The following is a 12,390-nucleotide window of genomic DNA, read 5'->3' as shown; positions in this document are numbered from 1 at the left end:
ATATATATATATATATATACACACACACCTACAGACATTGCATTTTAATGGCCATATGAGGATGGAAAAGGGTGTAATTCACACAGAATAATTATCAGACATCCCTCTTGTCCATACCCACTGAACAAAATAAGGCTATCTCGCCATTTAATCTGAAAAACTCCGGCCGGTTATTATTATTTTGAATAGGCCTTATATCGGCTTATGAATCAGCCGTGCTGTCGTTTTGAGTTACGAGCATGGTCACGGAACGAATGAAATGAGCATCTCAAGGCACCACTGTACACGATGTTGCTAAACAAAGGGAAAGGTTGTTACTGACTGTGCGAGTGCGTGACGGCGGCCATGAACGGCTGCTGGCTCATGTGACTGGGTGACTGCTGCATGAGGCTCTGCTGGTGAGGACTGTGAAGCTGCTGCGAGAACTGCACTGGCTGCAGGGCCGCCAGGCTGCCTGCCACGCTGTTGATCACTGGCACCGACTGAGACTGCGACGTGTTCAAACCTGAACACAAAAGAGCGCCTCTGGTTAGGGCTTCAAAGTGCGGCGGGCCGTCAGCCTGAGGACTTCAAACCAGGGTTTGCGTTTCAGAGTCAGACTTCAAGCGGCGCTATTGGTTGCAGGTTATGGTTTCGTTTGGGTTGCAAACAAATCCTAGGCTTTGGGTTTCAAAATAGGGTTTTAAATTTGGTTTCAAAATAGCATTGCAAGCGAGGGTTAGGGCTTCAAGCGAGTGTGAGTGGTTGAAGCCAGTTTGTCACAAGAAAATGTTCCAAATTCCCTTGCGACAAGAAAAATACAGGTGAACGTCTGATGGACGTCTGGCGACCGTTAAGTAAACACTGATGAACTTGAACGAACCCTGACGAACCAGGACGCCAATGTTTGCCGCTCAGTGGGATAGGGGCTTTACGGTTTTAAGTTAGAGCTTCCAATGTGGATTAGGGTTTAAAAATCAAGGTTTTAAACCTAGGTTAGGGTTTACATTAGGATTTGAAGGCAGTGTTAGTCTTTCAAGCATGGGTTTCGAGGGTCTCAAGTCATGGTTAAGCTTTCGAAGCCCGGGTTAGGGTTTCAAAGTAGGGTTAAGGATTTTAAACAAGGTTTAGAGTTTCAAATAGGGTGTTGAGATTGGGTTAGGGTTTCAAACAAGGGGTGGTGTTTCAAGTCCGGGTAATTGCAGCCAAACCTCGGTTTTCGAACGTCTCTGTTCTCGACCAAATCGGTTTTCGACCAAAAATTTTGAGTTTTTTTTATGCTTCGGATTACGACCGAAAATCGGTTCTCCACCAAACTGAGCGCACTTGAATGCGCCACTTGACTCCTCTCGCCTTCCTTACACGAGGAAGTGACGCTTGCTCGGCTAGACGAGGAAGTGACGTTTCCTCGTGTAGCGCTCCATTGTGATCAGACGTGTTCAATAAAGATTTTTTTTTTTTTTAAAGAGCGTGCTTTTGGTTTTCGAACAACTCGGTTTTCGAACAGCCTTCTGGAATAGATTATGGTCGAAAAGCGAGGTATGACTGTATTTCAAAGTTGTGGTGTCAAATGTTGTATTTGAAGCTTTTTGTTTCCTTTGTACATACTTTGCGCGATGGCCATGACTCCAGAAAGTGGCATGATGAGGTTTTGTGTCTGCTGGTGGCTGTGATGCGAACTGTGGATGTTGGTCAGCGTGCTCACGGGAGGGAGGCCGCCGCCGGAACCTGAAATCTGAAACCACATGCGTGCCATTGCTATTTCGACCAACTTCATTACAACGGGATCATTTCGTGAGAACAAAATGTTAAAAGGGAAAGACATAATATGTAAAGTATATTTGAAAATATTTGGTCATGTCCCTAATGTCGCCTGAGTGTACATGTTGACTTAGTTCAAATTCTTTCATAAAAGGGTGTGTATGTATGCTTAGACAACAACATCGTACAAAAACACACACACACACACACACACACACACACACACACACGCGCACACACACACATACACACACACACACACATACACACACACACAAAATCAAACAGTGATAAGGAACAAAAAGCGGCTTAAAAAAACATTAAAGCCAAAAATATCTGCTGACTTTTTTGTTTTTCCAACATATTTTTTTCTCTTCTGTCAGCCTGAGACACTGAGATGAAGCAGCCCTGCTAAACGCTAACGTTAGCATCTACGAATACCATTACTACTGCTGACAATAGGAACAATGATAGTAATTATAACAACAATAATATCTAATATAATATACAAAGCTCTATCAATTGATAAATATAAATTATAATTCAAATACATTATCAAAATAAATGAATGAATGAATACATTTTTGAATGTGGTGTGCAAAACTAGAAATGATTTTTTTCTGTCATTAAATCAGATGTCCTTTTGTTGTCCCTTCTAAAAATCTGAAATGTCCACTTGCATTGTTAAAAGCAGCATCTTTCTAATATTTCCTTGTAACAAACCAAATATTTGAATAGGGCACAGTCGAGAAAAAAAAAATCATAATAAACGTATGCGTCATCTATCTGTCGGCATGGCGTTTAATCGATGAGGACAGAATGTTTCTTTGTTCGTATCAACAAGGCAGCATAATGTGCTAATTGTGCTAAAACATTGAGCGGTTCTTATCTTATCTGAGGGCCGCGGTGTTGGGGGTGGGGCCCACACAGGTGCGCTCACTCACCATCTTGGTATCGGGTGACAGCAGACTGTGGCTGGGGTCCAGTCCTCCCGGTGACACCTGTTGGAGCACCGACTGGCTGGTAGCCATGCCGCTGCTAGCATGGTGGCTAATGGTAGTGGACGACGTTACCTCCCCGGGTCCTTGGCTGTAGCGCACTAAAAGACACACACAAAATAAAACATACCTAACAGTATGTTTACTCGACCGTTCTCCTAAACAATGGGAAACTTTCTTAAAAATGTATTGTTCGAAAAAAATTAAGACCCAAAAACAGTAAGTTTGTAGGAGACTATGGTACGACAAAGAACAAATACTGTATGTTAAGGGTTGGCTAGTTCGCTTATATGTCCGTCAATGCTAATCTAGATCATACTGAATGGATTGAATAAACAATTTAAAAACAATAAATATTGTACGCTAGCAAAACCACGTTAAGGCGTGGTGGCTCGCTCACTAATAGTAGCTTCCATGCTGCGAATTTTCAGAATCAATTTAAGGAGAAAGTTCATTTTGATTGACTCGAACAGACCAGCTGGATAATCAAGTCACTTCTGAAAACAGCGTGTTTCGTATGTCAGCATAACAACATCAGATCACGGTGGCTAGCCCACTAGCACTGCTTCCTGACAGAGCAAACAAACGCATTGCCCCCATTGCCCTGGTCTCTGCTATCTACCTTGTTCGGCCAAGGCCATACCATGTGACGACAAGCGCTCTTCCTAACTGCCATAAGCTAAACTAGGCTCAGCTAAGCTAAAGCTGTGGAATGCTAGGCGACAACACTGACTGACAGTCGACTGTTTGCCGATGCAAGGCCCCCGTTGTGATATCAACAGAGTCAACATTACACAATTACAAGCAATGTCAAACACATTCTTATTCCCCACCGCCCACACACACACACACACACACACACACACACACACACACAAACACACACACACACACACACACACACACACACACACACACACACGCACGCACACACACACACACACACAGACAATGTTTGCACTTTAGATTTCCCATCTTCCTCTCTGTCCATGACCCAGGTGTGACAGCGTAACACCCTACTTACTTACCTACCAAACACACACATACACACTGGCGTTTGTAGACTAGTTGACTTAATTACGAGGACGTTTAGAGAGTGACGTCAGATCGTCGTTAATCACGTGTTTTTGGCTTGAGGAGGAGGCAGAGCTACTTGGAACAACAGATGAGGGCAGTGAATTAAATTAGTCCATCACCCTCCTTGATTTAAATTGTCTTTTTGCGTTCAGTGGAGGAGTTGAGTCAGTACGTCTACCTTTACCAGTCTTTTTCTACACACGACTCTGTACTTATATTTAATTAAGTATATGGTGTGAGTAATTACGCCATCTCTGATTTTGATACGTGCTTAGTTTGTAATTGTGTAGTACAGGTACATGATATACAGTATTGCGTTTTAGGGGCCATGTGCATAGAACGTGCGCCTTGCATGTCCTGTTACACTATTTGCGCAACTGTGCACTAACTGCTAATTGTGTTGACTGAGGTTAATTAGTTCATCTGTCTTTTTTTGGGGGGGGTTCACGGTAAGGTGTGAATCTCCACAAACATGGTCACTTCACTTCATTTGCTTTCAACTTAGCAACCAAACACTGTAGAACGGGGATTTGGAAACTTTTTTCCTCAGGAGCACCTCGCAGGCCTAACGGCAATCGAATCGAAATGAGTCAGCGCCATGTAAGCGCCTGGTGGTTAATGGAGTGGGGGACGTTAAGGGGACAGCATACGTGAGCCACCTCAGGCTAGCTGGAGGAAAAAGGCCGCATTGAGAAAAGAGAAGGCCCGGCGCTGCGCTGACAAAACAAGAGGACACGGTACGTCCTGCATAGACCCAGGAGGTCTGTCATATGCAGGGCGGACACAATGAGCGCAGCCTGGGGTTGGGTGTGTGGCCTTTGATACTACATGGTTCTCACGTTGGCTGCAGGGTTCTTGCAAATTTTGGAATTACAAGGTATTGAATAGTTCACGATTGATTGGTTGGATTTGTCTAAAAAGACCTGTTAACAATCGGCGGAAAGGTACCTTCAGGTCGCAGTAAAGCTACTGACTAATGTTGACATGGACTGAAACGATGATAATAACCATTTAGGGTTGCGCTGCCAGATATAGGCTAGTGTAAAAGTTTTTATTTACTTCAAAAACAAAATTAAGCCAGTAGAGCCTGTGAGTGAACAGAAGTGAACTGATTAGTTGACTAGTCAACGAGTCAACTTTACTACACAGCAGCGACATTTAAAGCATTCTGTCAAGTCACTGCTAATCGTGTGTTTATGGCCTCTCGTCTTCCAGTCGGCGATTGTACAGAGGACTTGCTACTCACCACCTGCCACCATTGCTGGATACAGCAAAGTGTCTGGCCAATACGGTGACAAAGTGCTCATATGACTGCACAGGTTTGAGAGCATGAAAAAAAAAATTGTGGTTGTGGATGACAACAGTGGTTAATCAGTTTGGGACTTATTATTTATTTTGAAGGGCACCGCATGGCGACTTCCTCCGATGCGGCATTTCAGCGGTTTTATCCTCGGCCATCGAGTGAGTGGTCACCTACGTGCTGTTAGCCTTTGACGATCCCAGTCGCCGCTAGCCTTAAAATATTCATACAGGTGGAATCGGTACCATCGGACTGGCAGGCAGCAGTCAAGCTCCAACATAACATTACACACACTGACCTACTTTGCGACACTTTTGTCGTGCTTTACAACGGGTTTTCGCAGTTGTCCCAGTACAGCATTTTAGCCAAGATAAGACCAGTAACAGGGTCACTTGCAAAATATATAAAAGTCCATTCTCAAAAAGAATAAAATCACAAGTGAAATAGAATCCAAAAGAGAGAAATGCTTAATTTTTTTGGAGCCTGGCTATAATATGCCTTCTTATCACACATGGAACACAAGGTGAGACCAGCAAGCTGTTAAACCACGTAGGAATCCCATTAATTCCAATGATATCATTGATTAAGTGACTTGGACTCGACTCTCATTACATGATGTATACCTGACGACCACAAAATCTTACTCAAGTCCTTCAACCTCTACCACAAAAATCACAAAACTGCCTGGTGGCTTCGTAGCCACCTGGAAAGGGATTTCGGGTTTGTGGATGGCATTTTTTCATAGATATGTATAAAATGATTCCTTGTCTTTGAGTCATTTTAAAACATAATAGCGAGCCGAAACCATCCCTTTTCAGCTTCAAAAGTACAAACTATGCCACTGATTGGAGCAACATAAAAGTCATAATTACAGTCCCTAGATGATCATGTTAACTAGACAGGCGATAACACCACAACACCATCGATGACTCGTACTACCTATATCCTAAATTTCCACTATGTCTGTTTTTCAATCAACCTCAGTACTCTAAACTGTGCTTGCAATGGTCAGAAGGAAAAATATCTATGGTTTATCATGACAAATTGCATCCAAATGTGTTTTCGTTACACAGGTTGTATTAAAGCAAGCCGTAGCCATGTCATACCATTGTTAAAAGGCAAGTCTGGATAGCTATTTGCTGCCACAGACAAGAATCGCTCACGCAGGATTTTGGTCTGTGAAAAAGCTGTCGCAGAAATTAAAAACAACTCCTGATTGAAACTTGTCAAGTGTATTTGCAGAATCTGTCCCTCAAGTTGCCTCCCATCAGTCCGAGTTATGACCGGTCCTGAACAAAGCGGGTCGGAATGGCATCCTAATGCTTTAAGAGGTCCAGATAACTGCCCTTTTATGAGTGCCCTTCCATTGTGTGCCGAGCGGGGGTCAGCGGTCCAATGGAGTGCTTTATTGTCCCGCCGTCATGTTTACAAGGCCCGGTCGAGAGTTGCGGGGGCCTCCAGTATGTCCACGCAGACAATATGAAGTCGGACAAACTGGAGGACGGGCGCTTGGGGCCAATGAAAATCACAGTTAAACGTCTTTTGAGATGTTTACAAGGCCCGGTCGAGAGTTGCGGGGGCCTTCAGTATGTCCGCGCAGACAATATAAAGTCGGACAAACTGGAGGATGGGCGCTCGGGGCCAATGAATCACAGTTAAACGTATTTTGATTTGATGTTTTGAAGCTTAATCGTCCGTATGTTGTGTTGTCTTAGCATAACAATGAAATATTCTAACATGTTGCTATTGTGTTACCTTATAATAGGGCTGAATGATATGCCCTTCAAATGGAATCACCATGTTGGATATTTATTCTTTTAAAATCAGATTTCCAATGATAAGCGTTTTGAAACTGGGGTTTTGGCTGAATTCCCCCGCCCCGCCCCCGCAAAAAAAATCAGCTGAGTTATGACTAATTTTGTGTTTTTATTGAGTCATCAAACTTCCATGCTTGGCCTACATGTATTGATGAAAACTCAGATTTTTGTCATCACCTGATGTCATCCATCCAACTCATATGGACAATTTGGTAGCAACTGGACAAAATCTGTTGTAGTTTGTCTGAGAAGGATCCTGACAAATTTCCATTGTGACTGACAAATAGAGTCAAACGGCTTGATGTGTCTTCTTGAGAGTTTTTTGTGGCTCTACTCATGACACACAAGTCTCCCAAACGTCATTGCACCTAAGTGAAGCTTCGGGGGCTAAATTTGACCCCTCTCAATTTGGTCCCAGGACAGATTTTAATTATAGTTTCCTTTGGAGGGCCGTTTTGGCTGAAACCATATAAAAAAGTCAAGAATAACAGTTTGTTCACCGATCGTTGAAGTTACTGTAATGAGGGGTTTGGTCACAAGAAATTGCTTTCAGTATCATTCTTATTTATTACAAATGAGAATTTGAAATTTAGGTCGAGATTTTAGTAAGCATCATGAAAGTTGACATCGTTGATTTGCTTTCGCGGGCCACATAAAATGATGTGGCGGGCCAGATCTGGCCCCCGGGCCTTGAGTTTGACACCTGTGCATTAGTGAATGCTTCAATCCAAAATGGCAGACGTCCTGTCTATTTTAGGGTGTAGTTTAATGACTTTTTGAGACATTTTTGTGGGTCTACGCATAGTAAACATGTCTACCAAATATACCGCAAAGTAAAATTTATACTAAAAAAAATTTTTTTAGGACCTCTGGAAACTGCCGAATGATTTTGGTTTGATCGCTCGGCGTAGCCATCGGAATCAATGACAACTCACAAAGCAAGGGGGGAATTCTTTGAGCCGACCCACTGTTGAACTCTCGGGCGTAAGTGAAGCTGCGGCGAAGGAAGGACAGAGGGTGGAGCAGGAGGGGGGCGGGGAGCATTCGCATCTCTCACCCTTTTCTGGGGGCTCATCAGTCCTGTCTGGCCCAAAAAGAGCCAATACCCCAGTGGACAGCTCCTGCTGCTCCAAGTCTGCAACCAGCCTCTGCAGCCTATAAAGGTAAAATGGGGCGGGGGGTGTAAAATGTGACCCCCCCCCCGCCCACTCCTTGAGGGACTAGCGGAGATAAATGAACCTAGTTTGCAGTCAGTGCAGTCTTCTAATACAACAGACAATGGAGACCCCCGCCGAGGAAGGGCATAGTCCAAGTAGCGCCTTATCAAAGGCCTGGGAGATGTAGTAGCAAAGGATTTTAATTGTCCATTAAGCATGCATAATACAGGCCGTGCCCCAGCAACGCAATGAGACACCCCACCGTGACATTATGGCCCGACACTGAAAAACAGCTGATGCCGTTGGAGGGATGCCAGCAGGACACCTTGTAAGCGGCCAGCTGAGAGCCAGGCCCAGCGTGGAGGTCAACGCCTGGTCAGGTGAGCCCGGCGACTGCAACAACCTAAGGCTGGTCAGTCATTCAGGTGTCTATTTCACCACAAGGTGCCTTTCAGACTGCCAAATTTCATTCAAGAGAGATTGAGATTTTCAAATGAACATCATATTCATTGGATGATGTAGATCAGGGATGGACAACTTCAGTGTTGGAGGGGGGTCACAATTTTTCAGCACTGCTACTAGGGCCCAAACTGGCCCACCTAACCAGAATGTTATTTGAAATGTGGACAAAACGTGAACGTGAATATGTGCAAGCACTGCGGTCTTACTGAATTTAAATTTTTCATAATCCTGTCTTCATATATCCACTACCCTAACCCAACAACAAAGGCCTTGAAGTAAACAACTGAATAACCACATACTGTTATTTTTTTTCTGTGCAAAATTGCATAAAATTTACCATTTAAGGACGACACAAAACTGCAGAACCAAAAAAAAAAAACAGAAAAACCCACCAACATAATGTGCAAGAACTAATTTTGATGATATTTTTCACAAAACTCACTCATTTTTTATAATGTGAACGCTGTACTCTATATATGTCCTGCATATAATTCCAAATATGTCAAAAATTCAAATGTGGGAGATCTGATTTCAACGCCATATCACTCCGTCCAACAACAAGAAAAGAAGGCAAATAGACATCGGAGCAAGTGGTTTATCAAAAGGTAAAAGAGCAAAGCCAAGGCAAACAGTTTGTTTTCCCTCGTGTTCGGACACGAGTGGACACAATAGGCCCGCTCGCCGCCACTTTTATGGCGGCTGAGTGATGGCGCGGCGGATAAAGCTATCAGCTTTGTTGTTATGTCGTATACACGCCAGGTAGACTTTGTCAACACCAATCACTCGGTAGGCAAACACCAGCGTCGAGGTGAAATGGTCACGGCGGTACGGCGACCGCCTTTCCTCGCGATCAAACGCGGAAGTGGCGGCGCTACGGGACGCCGCCGCCGGCCCCTCCCCGAAGTCACCCCGCTGACCCCAAGCCGAACCCGAGCCCATCACAGGGCGGCCGCCCTTTGTGTCCTTTCGGGCCGGCGCGCTGACTTTGGAGTGGAGATTGCAGGTACAATGCGGATTGTTCTCAGTGTGTTGTTGAAGAGCCGAATGACAATGGCATTTGCTCAGCTCCACTCACTCAGGCTCATTGATCACTCGTCTGTCTTTCTCTGGCTTCGTGATCGCATCAACAGCTCTCGTACGTGCCTCCAACTATTTCAAGTCACCTACAACTATTTCGAGTCATTAGAGAGAGAGAGAGAGAGAGAGAGAGAAATCACCTATAAAATGACTTATTTTGAGTGTATTTTTCTCGTTTTTACAAATGTTTCAATTTATTTATTTTATCATGTCATTTATTATTTGAAGGGATTAATTTTGTTTAATTTAATTTATGAATTCATGTTTTAATAATTGGACATGTTTAAATTATTTTTTTTTGTAAATAACTGTATTTATCTTCAAAAATCCATTTATTTATTTGGTTGCCACAGTTGTCGTGGATACAGCGACTTCACTTGTTTGGGCCCTACGAATTCTGCCTAAAAACAAGGCAGGGCATGACACAGGGAATTAAAAAGAACAATTCTATGTATGTATATATTTTTAACTATTTTATATTTCAAAAAGAGTTGTGTGTAATAACTAAACATGTACTGTCTGTTAGACTAAGAACTGTTAAGTTTTCAAGGAAGCAGTTTGCAGATAAATGACCCACCCATTTTTATTATTATTATTATTATTATTATTGTTATTATTATTTATTTTATTTATATTTTTACCAAAAGAATGCCACTGCATATTATCTTACTTGGGGGTGAAGCGCTGGTCTGCGGGTGGTGCGGCGAGCCATGGGACAGCAGCGTGTTGATGCTGTGCGTGGCCGGCGTGCTGTAGGCATCCATGGCCAGTTTCTGCCTGAACGCCTCCTCTTTGCGTCTGTTGGCGAACCAATTGTACACGCGCACCTCCGTCACCAGGTTTGACCCCAGGCCCTGAGCTTTGGATGGCGACACACCCCTCTGGAGGCACTCGGCTCTGAGGGAAAATCCACGTTGATTAGGAAGGGTCGCAATTTTTGTATCTGTGCATACAGTAAACAGCCGGCAAAAGTCACCTATGACCTGAGAAAATGTAGTTCCAGTTTTGACATATAAGAACAATCCATTATTGCACTTTGTGCTTTTCCTGTTTAATTCATGCAAACTATTGTTTTTTTTTTGTTACATGAAATTTGGTTGACACATCTGCCATGAGTTGAGCCACAAAAAAATGAACCGACAAAGGAAGCCTGCCATTTTGGCTCATTTTGGGACATTTTCAGAGGTCCTTCAAAGAAGAACTATACTGAGCTTGTGTGTAGTATTTTGAAATTTTTTCCCCCAAAACTGGTTTGACTTAGTTACATGAAATTTGGTACACTTGTCTGTCATGAATAGACCACCAAAAAGGACTTAAGAAGCTACACCTGAAAACACAGATCAAGTCTGCAGTTTTGGTCTGAAATAGCCATTTTTCGATCATTTCGGATTGTTCCAAGTGCTTTTCAAAGAAAACTTTCTTTCTCTGTTTACGACAAAATTTGGGAAAATTCAGCCCCTGAAGCCAAGATTACCTGAGCATCATGAAATTTGGTAGACATGTCAATCATTAATAAACCCACACTAAAGTCTCCAGTCTCTGAAATAGAACAGGAAGACATGATGATTTTGGACATTTCCATGGGTGCTTCCAAAAAAAAAAAAAAAAAAAAAACAAGTGATGGCTCAAGTAGGACTGGAGCTTTTGAGGGAACCCTGGAAATAGCTCAAATTATATATTTTATTGGAATCATCTATCTCGTATTCATCGTTCAAATTTGATGGCAAAATGATTCTTAAATTGTCATGTTTGCATTCCATTGAAGATATGCGTCCTCCATTTTTGGGGGGCTCGTACACATTGATAGTTCTACCTACCAAATTTTAAGTCACCAAGTCAAACTGTATTTGGAGGTTGTATTTTCGAAATTTGCGAGCAATTACATAAAATCTGTTGGACAAATTCCTAAAATGAGGAAAATTCCTCTTTGAAGAACCCATAAAACATTTTTAAAATTGGCCATTTCAAACCAAAATGAGTGCCTTTTCGTGCCTTTTCAGGCATGAATTCTTGAGACTTTTTTGTGGATCAACTCATGGCAGATATGCCAACCAAATTTCTTGTCCAGTTCAAGCTTGGTGAATCTGTTTTCTCGGGCATTATTGAATAACCAACCTGTTGCACTCCTCCACCAGTGCCTCCCTCTCCTCCTTGCTGGGGTTCTTCTGTCTCTCATAGGCCTGGTAGAGGATCTGTTGCGAGGCGGGCCCCCACTTGAAACGATTACGTCTCATTTTCTTGGAGGAGGGCTCGCCGCCAATCTCGTCGCCACCGCCGGCCTGACCCATGCCCTGACCGGACGGGTTGAACTCTGGGAAAAAAAACACCGGATCCTGATTGCCTTTGTCTGTCATATTGCTGCCAGAACCTTGCACAGCCTGGTTGAACTCTGCGGAAATAAGAAGAAGCACACATGCACTTGTTATGACGGCCCGGATGGCTTTACGCAATGTTTGTCAAGACACTCAAGTCACACTCGAAGACAATCCAATAGCATGACAACAGACTAGAGCAGGGCTGGTTAACCTATGACCTACAACAGCAGTGAGTGCCATCAGGGGCATGCAAAGGTGGTGATACTCAATAATACAACAAAAATGTAAACATAAATAATAGTAATAATGATAAACGATAAGAAAATATATCATTACTAATAGAAATATTGTGATTAATAACATCTAAATCAAACATCACCAAAATATGGAAATGTATATTATAATAAAGTATTAAATAAGTGGGTAAATACACAGTATATATATATA

At 42.9% G+C, this 12,390-nt stretch overlaps 1 protein-coding gene across 3 annotated transcripts in view; it reads right to left on the bottom strand.

Moving 5' to 3' along the window:
* The window catches only part of hnf1ba (HNF1 homeobox Ba), a 25,632-nt gene that overhangs the window by 6,852 nt on the left and 6,390 nt on the right, over positions 1-12,390 (bottom strand). For 2 of the 3 annotated variants that reach the window (XM_019861475.1, XM_019861476.1), the window contains exons 3-7: positions 11,744-12,017; positions 10,299-10,525; positions 2,685-2,839; positions 1,588-1,714; positions 323-505 (exon numbers count right to left, since the gene is read on the bottom strand). In XM_019861475.1, coding sequence (XP_019717034.1) covers positions 323-505; positions 1,588-1,714; positions 2,685-2,839; positions 10,299-10,525; positions 11,744-12,017 — 966 coding nt within the window. The remainder of the gene's footprint in view (positions 1-322; positions 506-1,587; positions 1,715-2,684; positions 2,840-10,298; positions 10,526-11,743; positions 12,018-12,390) is intronic. The other variant, XM_019861477.1, reaches the window with a different exon arrangement.

This window comes from Hippocampus comes, unplaced genomic scaffold (assembly GCF_001891065.2).
Source record: "Hippocampus comes isolate QL1 unplaced genomic scaffold, H_comes_QL1_v1.1 scaffold122, whole genome shotgun sequence".
Classification (NCBI taxonomy): domain Eukaryota; kingdom Metazoa; phylum Chordata; class Actinopteri; order Syngnathiformes; family Syngnathidae; genus Hippocampus; species Hippocampus comes.
Note: the sequence above shows the minus strand (reverse complement) of the source record. Positions and strands in the feature narration are given on the sequence as shown.